At 43.2% G+C, this 12859-nt stretch overlaps 1 protein-coding gene across 1 annotated transcript in view; it reads right to left on the bottom strand.

Moving 5' to 3' along the window:
- Positions 1–11999, bottom strand: part of LOC133542830 (protocadherin-17-like) — a 104491-nt gene extending 92492 nt beyond the window's left edge. The window contains exons 1-2 of the mRNA XM_061887024.1: positions 11388–11999; positions 8056–10847 (exon numbers count right to left, since the gene is read on the bottom strand). Of these exons, the coding sequence (XP_061743008.1) occupies positions 8056–10551 (2496 nt within the window). The 5' untranslated portion in view covers positions 10552–10847; positions 11388–11999. The remainder of the gene's footprint in view (positions 1–8055; positions 10848–11387) is intronic.
- Between the last annotated feature and the right edge of the window lie 860 nt (positions 12000–12859).

Raw genomic sequence — 12859 nt, 5'->3', positions numbered from 1 at the left:
TTTGTTTTTAAAGCTTTACAACAGGGGTCTCAAACACGCGGCCCGCGGGCCATTTGCGGCCCACGAGACGTTATTTTGCGGCCCCCACCTTTATATGAAAATTTAACGTTGGTGCGGCCCGCGAGTTTTAAATGAATGGTGCTTTACAGTGTCATACTTGTATAACCTCTTTTTTTCATGGAGACTACCAATTTTCAGTGCCCCTCCAAGGGTAATCATTCTGCCGATTTTCACCCAAAACAACATTAATCAGGGGTCTTTAGCGTCCTCTACAATCTGTATCAACAGTGTGCCGGTCCAGCAACATGTTGTATTTGACTTATGTAGACGCAGTTAGCGACTGCAAGACAGACTTGGTCAATAACCATACAGGTCACACTGAGGATGGCCGTACAAACAACTTTAACACTGTTACAAATATGTGCCACACTGTGAACCCACACCAAACAAGAACGACAAACACATTTTGGGAGAACATCCGCACCGTAACATAATACGAAAACAACAGAACATAAACCAAAAATCCCATGTATTCCTAACTCTTCCCAGCTACAATATACACCCCCGGCGAGGCGAATTTGGGAGAGTGGCTGTGCCAGTAATCTGAGGGTTACTGGTTCAATCCGCACCTTCTACCATCCTAGTCACATCCGTTGTGTCCTTGGGCAAGACACTTCACCCACCTTGCTCCTGATGGGTCCTGGTGAGTGCCTTGCATGGCAGCTCCCACCGTCAGTGTGTGAATGTGTGTGTGAATGGGTGAATGTGGAAATAATGTCAAAGCGCTTTGAGTACCTTGAAGGTAGAAAAGCGCTATACAAGTATAACCCATTTTTACCATTTTTTTTTTTTTTTTACCCCCGCCCCCAAACCCAGCTGCATTGGATTCTGGGTATTTGTTCTGTTGTGTTTATGTTGTATTACAGTGTGGATGTTCTCCCAAGATGTGTTTTGTCAATCTTGTTTTTATGGGTTCACAGTGTGGCGCATATTCGTAACAGTGATAAAGATGTATATATGGCCACCCTCAGTGTGACCTGTATGGCGGTTGATCAACTCTGTCTTGCAGTCCTTTCCGTATAACAAGCCTCATACGATATGTGACTGGGCTGGCGAAAAAGCGGAGGAGACGGCAAGTTGTAGAGGACGCTAAAGGCAGCGCCATCACGGCACACCCTCTATATTGTTGTCCGGGTGAAAACCGGGAGAGTACTAATATTCGGGTATTTCCCGGAAAAATCGCGAGAGTGGGCAAGAATGTTGCCAGTGCGGGAAAGTCATTCAAAGAAGGTGAATTTAATAAAAAGTGCATGTTAGATTATTTTAAGAAATGGTTTCTTGTGGCCCAGCCTCACCCAGATTCTGCATCCTGTGGCCCCCAGGTAAATTGAGTTTGAGACCCCTGCTTTACATGGACTGGCACCTCATTATATCTCTGACCTCATCCAAATTTACAATCCTCTGAGGTCCGAGAGCCAGTTCCAGCTCGTGGTGCCCAAGACCAGACTTAAAACTAGGGGAGACAGGGCCTTCTCTGTGGTCGGCCCTAAGCTCTGGAACATGTTCAAACTGCTCCCACAATGGAGTGTTTTAAGTCTCGTTTTAAGACCCATTTTTATTCTCTGGCTTTTAACACTACGTGAGTTGTGTGGTCCTCTGTGTTTTTAAAATTTTGATTTCTATTTACTGTTTTAATTGGTTTTACCCTTTAAAATCGTTTTTAATCATATTTATTTTATATATTTTTTTATATTGGTTTTATATGTATTTATTTTTTTGTTTTTATTCAGTCATTGGTGGAGCTCAGGATAGGATTTGAATATTGGTTTTAAAATTTTTGTGCAGCACTTTGGAAACATTGTATTGTTTAAATGTGCGATACAAATAAAGTGGATTGGGTTGGATTATTTGCAGATTTTTGATACTGGTTTGCATAAAATATTTGTAACCCAAATTACATAATAGCCCACGGCACAGTGGTTGAAAAACATGGGTCTACATAACATGTAATGGTGGTTCTTTGGTCAAAATATTGCTTAGCTGATGTTTTACAGATCATCTTCAAGTCAGTCTCTGACAGTCACTTCAGGATGCACCGTTTTGGGGACATGTCTTATTTACGTGGCTTGAACGGGAGTGGAAGGAGTGTCAAAAGATGGCGCTAACTATTTAAAATAAATTCAGACTTTACATCAATCGATAACGGAGTAGCGTCTCCTCATCCGTGGCTCACTAGTGCGTAAAAAAACATCCAATCGGAACTCGCTAATAACCAAACTTCCTCGGGTGAATAATGTAAACTCACTACACCGGTAGTTTTTAGCACTTCCACAGCGAGATATAAGTTAGAACTTTACGCTACTTTATATTAGAAATGGCAACAGCAGCGGGTGAATGCCCCATAAATAAAAGATAGACAAAAACAAGAAACTTATCGACTACAGCATCGCCATGGACTACACTGGCGGATGTGCGCAAATTTTCAGAACTTATGTAGATATCAAAAACACATCAGCAGGTACAAGAAGGTAAGAAAAGTTGGTTTTGAATTAAATTTTGAAACAAAACGCTAGATAATATGTCTGGTAATGGATGAAATTTTGCGGTCCTTATACCCACACCATAGTAATACTTGTATCTCAGACTACGGTAGCTGTAACGGGCCAACAATCCATCAAGACATTTTGACGGATTATTGACCGCCGTGTGTAATGTTCTTTATTTTCCACGGAACATTTCAAGTTTTGGTCTTGTTTACTGGCGTCATATTGCAGTCTGCACGCATCTCTTATGTGTGACTGCCATCTGCTGGTCACTCTTATCATCACACCATGTACCAGATAAAACTGCTTTGAGGTTGGTAAGCACAACCAGAATTATTCCGTACATTAAGCGCACCGAGTTACAACGCGCACTGTCGATTTTTGAGAAAATGAAAGGATTTTGTAGTCCAAAACATACAAAAAAGTTGATTTTTAATGTCTTGAAATTGATTTTTTTAGTGTCGATAGCCACACATTTGTTCCGTAAGTGCTGCTTTCCTGCTACCTCAAAACACAGTACAAGAATTACCATGAATTGATCAACGTGGACCCCGACTTAAACAAGTTGAAAAACTTTTTCGGGTGTCACCTTTTAGTGGTCAATTGTACGGAATATGTACTGTACTGTGCAATATACTAATACAAGTTTCAATCAATCAATCAAAGAAGTTGAAAGTTGGCAAGTTTAGGCCAGTTCTAATTGTCAAGAATCTCCATCCACTTGTTGTACAAACCCAATTTCCATATGAATTGGGAAATTGTGTTAGATGTAAATATAAACGGAATACAATGATTTGCAAATCATTTTCAACCCATATTCAGTTGAATATGCTACAAAGACAACATATTTTTTTGCAAATAATCATTAACTTTAGAATTTGATGTCCAGCAACACGTGACAAAGAAGTTAGGAAAGGTGGGAATCAATACTGATAAAGTTGAAGAATGCTCATCAAACACTTATTTGGATCATTGCACAGGTGTGCAGGCAAATTGGGAACAGGTGGGTGCCATGATTGGGTATAAAAACAGCTTCCCAAAAAATGCTCAGTCTTTCACAAGAAAGGATGGGGCGAGGTACACCCCTTTGTCCACAACTGCGTGAGCAAATAGTCAAACATTTTAAAAACAACATTTCTCAAAGTGCAATTGCGAGAAATTTAGGGATTTCAACATCTACGCTCCATAACATCATCAAAAGGTTCAGAGAATCTGGAGAAATCACTCCACGTAAGCGACATGGCCGGAAACCAACATTGAATGACCGTGACCTTCGATCCTTAAGACGGCACTGTATCAAAAACCGACATCAATCTCTAAAGGATATCACCACCTGGGCTCAGAAACACTTCAGAAAAAAACTGTTACTAAATACAGTTTGTCGCTACATCTGTAACTGCAAGTTAAAGCTCTACTATGCAAAGCGAAAGCCATTTATCAACAACATTCAGAAACGCTGCCAGCTTCCCTGGGACCGAGATCTTCTAAGATGGACTGATGCAAAGTGGAAAAGTGTTCTGTGGTCTAACGAGTCCACATTTCAAATTTTTGGGGGAAATATTCGACATTGTGTCATCCGGGGCCAAAATGGAAGCTAACAATCCAGACTGTTATCGACACAAAGTTCAAAAGCCAGCATCTGTGATGGTATGGGGGTGCATTAGTGCCCAAGGCATGGGTAACTTACACATCTGTGAAGGCACCATTAATGCTGAAAGGTACATACAGGTTTTGGAACAACATATGCTGCCATCTACGCGCTGTCTTTTTCATGGACGCCCCTGCTTATTTCAGCAAGACAATGCCAAGCCACATTCAGCACGTGTTACAACAGCGAGGCTTCGTAAAAAAAAGAGTGCGGGTACTTTCCTGGCCCGCCTGCAATCCAGACCTGTCTCCCATCAAAAATGTGTGGCGCGTTATGAAGCGTAAAATACGACAGCGGGAGACCCCGGCCTGTTGAACGGCTGAAGCTCTACATAAAACAAGAATGGGAAAGAATTCCACTCTCAAAGCTTCAACAATTAGTTTCCTCAGTTCCCAAACGTTTATTGAGCGTTGTTAAAAGAAAAGGTGATGTAACACAGTGGTGAACATGCCCTTTCCCAACTACTTTGGCACGTGTTGCAGCCATGAAATTCCAAGTTAATTATTATTTGCAACAAAAAAAAATAAAGTTTCTGAGTTTGAACATCAAATATGTTGTCTTTGTAGTGCATTCAATTGAATATGGGTTGAAAAGGATTTGCAAATCATTGTATTCCGTTTATATTTACATCTAACACAATTTCCCAACTCATATGGAAACGAGGTTTGTAAATGTATGCATGTTCGAAACAACTTGATACCCAGAGGTGGGTAGTAACGCGCTACATTTACTCCGTTACATCTACTTGAGTAACTTTTGGGATAAATTATACTTCTAAGAGTAGTTTTTATGCAACATACTTTTACTTGAGTATATTTATAGAGAAGAAACGCTACTTTTACTCCGCTCCATTTATCCGCAATCAGGTCGCTACTCGCTACTTTTTTTCTTTTATCGATCTGTTAATGCACGCTTTGTTTGTTTTGATTTTGTCAGACACGCATTCAAAGTAGGAACTACGCATGCCTGCGTTTCACCAATCACATGCAGTCATTGGTGACGTTTGACCAATCAAACAAAACCAGGCGGTCACGTGACCGTCACACGTAGAACCCGACATGTTGAAAAACTTATTGGGGTGTTACCATTTAGTGTTCAACTGTACGGAATATGTACTGTACTGTGCAAACTACTAATAAAAGTTTCAATCCATCAACCAATCAATCAAAAATGTAAAGGAAAAAAAGACACTTTTTATTTCAACCGTACTTCCCGTCTTAAGCCCAAAGACTGATCGTACAGTTCCTGTCTTCACAATAAAAGCGCCGCTCTATCGCGCCTGCGCTAACAAAATAAGAGTCTCCGAAAGCCAGAGCAAACAAGCTAGCAAGCTACGGAGTTTGCCGCCAATGTATTTTTTGTAAAGTGTATAAAAACGAATATGGAAGCTGGACAAATAAGATGCCAAAAACCAACAACTTTCATGTGGTATTAGACAGGAAGGAGGAACTTTTTTTCTCCTCCATTTGAAAACCGGGACGTTATCAGCAATACTGTCTGATTCCAATCAATGCAAGTCATCAGAATCAGGTAATACACCAACTTATATTTTTGTCTTCATTAAAGATAGGAATCTATATGTTAAACATGCATGTATATTCATTAAAACACCTTTAACATGTCAACAAAAACGGGAAAAATAAATAAATATAAATTATATACTGTATATATAAAGGTATGTGTATACAGTATATGATATGTGTGTATGTATATGTATTTATGAGGTAGATCACCTCGACTTGGTCATTTATTAAGTAATTGATTAACGTTGAAAAACTTATTGGGGTGTTACTATTTAGTGGTCAATTGTACGGAATATGTACTGTACTCTGCAATATACTAATACAAGTTTCAATCAATCAATCAATCAATCAATCAATGCCTACTGAGCCTATGGTGCTGTTAAGTTATTGTGGCTCAATTTGCCTTATTCTTTTTATTTTAATGTATTATTATTTAATATATAATATTGTTTTAGTTGCTTAAGAGATATTCCTGGCTCTGAATTTGCTCATTGCTATTTTTATTTTTTTGTCCATTATTTGTTGCCGCAATCATTAAACAAACAGGTTACTCATCAGTTACTCAGTACTTGAGTAGTTTTTGCACAACATACTTTTTACTTTTACTCAAGTAAATATTTGGGTGACTACTTCTTACTTTCACTTGGGTAATAAATCTCTAAAGTAACAGTACTCTTACTTGAGTACAATTTCTGGCTACTCTACCCACCTCTGTTGATACCCAATACCCAACCCTCACATATTGTATGTAAGAGTGACTTTTTGGGTACATATTCCTAATGTACATTTGTTCATTGGAACATATCATAATTGGAGTACGACCATGGTCTCTCGTTCAATACTTCACGACTGAAACTACAATACTGATCCACGATCCATGTAAGTAGATTGCAGGAATGTATTGATTATTGATGAACAGCTTTCTGGCGAAAACAGCACTGAAAAGCTCGCCGTGACATATTTCAAATGCAACCAATTTGCGCGGATGTCACTAAACCCGTTCTGGAAGGACACGAGAATATCTTAAAGGGGAACATAATCACCAGACATATGTAAGCGTCAATTGATGGTGCAGAAAAAAGACCATCTATTTTTTTAACCGATTTCCGAACTCTAAATGGGTAAATTTTGGCAAATTAAACGCCTTTCTGTTTATCGCGCTGGAAGCGATGAGGTCAAAATGTGACGTCGCCGAGGTAACACACCCACCATTTTCATTTTCAACACATTACAAACACCGGGTCTCAGCTCTGTTATTTTCCGTTTTTTCGACTATTTTTTGGAACCTTGGAGACCTCATGCCTCGTCGGTGTGTTGTCGGAGGGTGTAACAACACTAACAGGGAGGGATTCAAGTTGCACCACCGGCCCGAAGATGCGAAAGTGTCTGCCGCCAGACCCCCATTGAATGTGCCACATTTTACCGGCGATGCTAAGACAGATATGGCACAGAGATGTATGGATAACCTGCAGATGCATTTGCAACGATAGTCACCAAAATCACAAAGGTGAGTTTTGTTGATGCTGACTGCCAGCTAATCGATGCTAATATGCTATGCTAATCGATGCTAACATGCTATTTACCGGCGGTGCTAAAGCAGACATGGTACAGAGATGTATGGATAACCTGCAGATGCATCTGCAACTATATCACGTTTCCTTCCAACCACATTTAATGCGAAACAAACACTTACCAATCGACGGATTTAAGTTGCTCCAGTGTCACAAGATGCGAAAGTCCTGATCGTTTGGTCCGCACATTTTACCGGCGATGCTAACGCAGCTATTCGACCTTGCTATGGCTATGAATAGCGTCAATAGCTATTCGCTCAATAGCTTCAGTTTCTTCTTCAATATTTTCACACTCCAACCATCTGTTTAAATACATGTGTAATCTGTTGAATCGCTTAAATCCAAGTTTGAATCCGAGCTAATGACACTATATCTTGCTGTGGTATTCCCATTGTTTGTTTACATTGGGAGCACTGTATGACGTCACAGGGAAATGGCCAGGGTCTTCGCAGAGAGCGAAAATAAGGCACTCTAAAGCTTTATTTAGGGATATTCCGAGACCGGTAAAATTTTGAAAAAAACTTCAAAAAATACAACAAGCCACTGGGAACTGATTTTAATTGTTTTTAACCCTTTTGAAATCGTGATAATGTTCCCCTTTAATCCTTCTAATGCTCACTACTCCCTTCCGTCTTTTCACTCCGCACTCCTCTCAGCCCCTCTTTGGTTTTTACAAGACAAGTCATGTCCACGTCGGACGCGGATACTTCACGAAGGCGCTGACGTGGGAGTGGGCGGAACAGTGTGTGAGAGTGGGGCAAGTCCCTTACCTGTATGATGGACATGCGGTTAGTAGGTGTGTCTGTAGTGCTGGTGACTGGGCCTGTGAAGCTGGTGTGGCATCCCACGTGGCCTTGGGGCACGCTGAGGTTATTGGTAGTGGGCTTAAGGTACATGACTTCTGATCTCGGTGAGCTGAGTGGCAGGCGTGTCTGGTAGTCAAAGTACATGGGAGAGGTGGCCAAGGAAGGACTGCTTACCACATTCATCACATTCATGGCATCCCGCTCCTCCACCTCGCTCTGCACCAGCATGATGTCGTTCTTGTTAAGCTTCTTTTTCTTTCCTTTCCCCAGCTGAGGATGCGAGTATTCTGCGATTCGACAGTTATAGGTCCGTATCTCCTTGTTTTCCCGTTTGCACTTGACGGCTATGGTGACCATGGCAGCCAGAAGCATGATTGAGATGATGCTCAGAGTCACGATGAGAGGCAGGGACATGTCCCACTTCTGATGGTTGTCGACATGCAGCAGTCCGTCAGCGGGATGTCCGTTGGAGGCCTTGATGATGAGCCTCGCCGCGGTGGTGAGGGTGGGCTTGCCGTGGTCCGACACGCGGATGATCAGCTCCACGGCGGGACTGGCGTTCTCCCAGAAAGGGTGGGCTGTTCGCACCTCACCGGTCGCTGGATCCATCTCGAAAAGGTGCTCCTCGTTCCCGTCCGAGATCTCGTATGTGAGTCTCCCGCTTTCGCCGTAGTCATTGTCCACTGCCCTCACCGTGGTGACAATGTAGCCCACCCCGACGTTCCGCGGCACGTGGATTTCAGCGGTGTCGTTTTGTAGAAGCGGGAGAACGATGACAGGGATGTTATCGTTTACGTCCAGAATACTGATGCGCACCGTTGTGTTGCTCTCCAGGTGGGGCGATCCTGCGTCCCGAGCGAGTACTTTGAAGTCAAAGTATTTGATCTGCTCATAGTTGAACGATCTGACTGCATATATGGCTCCGTTGGCGGCGTTCACGTTTACGTAGGTGTTGACATCACCCCCGCTCACGTTGGAGTTAATAATGCTGTAGTACACCGTGCCGTTTTGTCCGAGATCCGGGTCATGAGCAAGCACTGAACCCAGGAACTCTCCCGGTATGTTGTTCTCCGGTATCTGCAGTAGGTAAACCGACTTAGTAAAGCGCGGGACGTTGTCGTTCTCATCCAAAATCTTTACGGTGAAAGATTTTGTGGAGTTCAGAGGTGGAATGCCGTTGTCCTTTGCCACAATGGTGACGTTGTACTCGTCTTGCGCCTCTCTGTCCAACGGTCTTTCCGTCACGACGGTGTAGAAGTTATCGTAATTCTCTTCTAGTTTAAAGGGGACGTTACCCAGCACTCTGCATTGAAGCTGGCCGTTCCTGCCTGAGTCCTTGTCCGTGACCCGGACCAGAGCAATAACAGTGCCTGAAGGTGCCGCCTCGCTGATGGCTCCCTGTCGTACCGACACAAAGCCAATAGAGGGCCAGTTATCGTTCCTGTCAAGCACTTTAACGGTGACTTTACAATGGCCCGGGATGGGATTGGGGCCGAGGTCCTTTGCCTGTACGTCGATCTCAATAACAGGGCTCTCTTCGTAGTCAATTTCGCCCTGAATCTTGATGACCCCTGTTCTAGAATCTATGGAGAACAGCTCCCGGATTCTCTCTGGGGCATAGCCACTGAAAGAATAGACCACCTGTCCATTGTTGCCCTCGTCAGGGTCGGTGGCGTTTAAATCTATCAAGACTTTACCGGGAGGGGAGTTTTCAGGAATTTCAACAACATACGAGGGCTGGTCAAACACCGGGCTGTTGTCATTTGAATCGATAACTTTAACGTTTATCTGCATGGTGCCAGACCTTGAATATTCCCCGCCATCAGTTGCTGACAAAATAAGGGTGTGATGGTTTCTTTCTTCCCGGTCTAGTGGCCTTTGGATGATCAATTCTGGGAACTTAGTTCCATCCCCGCGGGATTTTACCTCCAAGGAAAAGAGATTGTAGTCATCGCGTGTTATCTGATAGGTTTTCAGACCATTTTCCCCTGCATCTGGATCATGAGCGCTGGTCAGGGGGAAACGTGTCCCCGGGACTGCATTTTCAGATATGTCAATGTCGATCTGGTCAGAGGGGAAACTCGGGGAGTTGTCATTTATGTCTTGGATGTCTATTTTAATCATGCAGATCTCCTTGTCGTTCGCAAACACCTCCATGGAGAGCTGGCACTTGGGGTTTCTTTTACACAAAGTCTCTCGGTCAATGCGCTGTTTTGTATAGAGCAGTCCACTCTGGGGGTCCACGTCGATGAGATGCGGCGCCGAGTTCTCCAGCACCCTGAAGTTGGCTTTCTTCCCCTGCCCGCCCTGCCCGGTCTGCTCCAGGCCGAGTCGGGCATCTTTGGCGATGTTTCCGATCACCGTCCCCGGTCCTTGCTCCTCGGGGACGGAGTAATTCAAGTTCTTCAGCGTCAGGGCTCGAGCCCACAAGAGGAGGAAAAAAAAAACAGAAAGATACATCCCCACTCTCTGGAAGTGGCTTCAAGCTGCGTTGACCTGTTGATATATATTTTTTTGTCCCCCGCTACAGCTCCGTCTTATCACTTCCAAAAAAGAGTCCTGGTCATCACGCGAGGTCTCGGCATTCGCCTCGGCGGATTGTGTTTTATCTCTTGCACTCCTCCTCCGCCTCTCCCGGCAATCTGTGGTCGCCGAACACCTAATTTAAATTCAACGCCGCACTCAGAGTCATCTGAGCAATAATCATGATCCACTCTCCGAACGGAATAGTCATGGCGAATGCAAATTGACACCACCTAGGAGAAAGCAAAGAAACACACATTACGTGTTTGTCATCTCGTTAGCCCGTACAATCTATCCGGAAGAAACGCGATCCGGACTCGTGTGTAATTCATCTCAACAATCATTGCCAATTGAGTTATCCGTCCAGTTTTTTTTGCTTGTTAGTAAAATCCGGCTACCCTGCGAGAATTATGGAAAATAGTTCTGATACCACGGCATCCACATCCAGGACTTATCTGGTTTCCATATACAACAAACAATAAACATTCCATTCACATAGGATGAGGATGCTGGATGAAAACTGTCCAACTTAGGCAGCACTGCAGGCAATACAGCAGGAGATGGGCTATTGTGACGCTTTTTGAACAAAAATGAGCCTCTTACACGCATTAACCAATCCGCATAATCCGGATATATAATACGAGCCTCGTAAAAAAAATAAAAAATAATTCTAACATCACAGCAGAAGCTTGTAATGTGCGTCGTCCTCTGCAAGAACTGTTGCATCCTTGCACATACATGACGTAAAAAGAACATATAAGAGGTTAACTTACCTAAATGAAGTGGATTTTAGTCCAGATATAGTTCCAAAAGGAGGGAATGTGTATCCTTTTGCCCTTTTTCTTCTTTGCAGGCTACAATGCAGCAGCAGTGGAAATAAATAAATAAATAAATAAATAAAAAAGGGCTCCAGAAAAGTCTGACTGTAATGTCAATGAGCTGCTGTGTGATTAGGATGCAGAGGCTCGCCTTTTGCACGCAGTGAGTCACCCTTGTTCCAAAAAAAAAAAAAAAGCAAGGACAAAAAGCATCCAGATGCGTGACAAAGGTGTGCAGATCTAAAAAAAAAAAAAAAAAAAAAAGAGAGAGAGACCGGTCAGTGGGTCCTATCCCGCCCGGATCAGCATCAGCATCAGCGGTGTAGTGCGGTGTCCTTGCCCGGCGTCCTTATCCAAAGTAACATGGAGGTGCGTCCTTTTTTTTTTTTTTTTTTCTTTTTTGTTGCATCAACTCAATGCAACGTTGTTCTTTTCTTTCTTTTTTTTCTGTAGAAAAAGAAAAAAGCACGTTGTTACAAAGTGTGTTGTGTACGTTTGGATGCGTCCTGAGTAGAATAAAAAAGACGAGCGCTTCCTCGCACGGTATGAACTCCGTGCACGCACACGCTGCGTTAAAAACCGGAGACGCGCTCCGGCCGGCAGCCAATCGGCGTCGAGCGGGGGCGGGGCTGAACGAGGAGGGGGCGGGACTAAGGCGCAACGGACTGAGGCAGACTACAAATGATGGGCGGCGCTCGTTGGCCACCGGCGCTGCTTGTTGTTTTTCAAAAAAATACAAAAAAAAAAAAAAGAGCACTTCATTGTCGTTTACGTTGCAGGAAGCCAGCAGATGTGTGGCAGGAGGAAAAAAAAAAAAAAAAAAAAGAAAGTCGTTACTCAATTAGATTTAGTTTTGCCACCCCCTCCCTTTTTTTTTTTTTTTTTTTTGATGGAAAACTGTCTCCATGCACTGGAGCACATATGTGTAAATGTCATGTTTTATTCATGGGATGTGGATTATTGTAAGAAAATTATTGCTTATGTAACTCATTTTCCATATGCCAAAAGTGCCAAACTCTAGGCCCGGGGGCTAGATTTAGCCCGCCAGTACGCAATTCAATTGGCAACATACAGCTTTTTTTAAACGGCACTTTAACCTTTTTAACTGTATTTAATACATTAATTAATTAATAAGGGCTTCACGGTGGAAGAGGGGTTAGTGCGTCTGCCTCACAATACGAAGGTCCTGCAGTCCTGGGTTCAAATCCAGGCTCGGGATCTTTCTGTGTGGAGTTTGCATGTTCTCCCCGTGACTGCGTGGGTTCCCTCCGGGTACTCCGGCTTCCTCCCACCTCCAAAGACATGCACCTGGGGATAGGTTGATTGGCAACACTAAATTGGCCCTAGTGTGTGAATGTGAGTGTGAATGTTGTCTGTCTATCTGTGTTGGCCCTGCGATGAGGTGGCGACTTGTCCAGGGTGTACCC

The sequence above is a fragment of the Nerophis ophidion genome, linkage group LG25 (assembly GCF_033978795.1).
Source record: "Nerophis ophidion isolate RoL-2023_Sa linkage group LG25, RoL_Noph_v1.0, whole genome shotgun sequence".
Lineage (NCBI taxonomy): Eukaryota > Metazoa > Chordata > Actinopteri > Syngnathiformes > Syngnathidae > Nerophis > Nerophis ophidion.
Note: the sequence above shows the minus strand (reverse complement) of the source record. Positions and strands in the feature narration are given on the sequence as shown.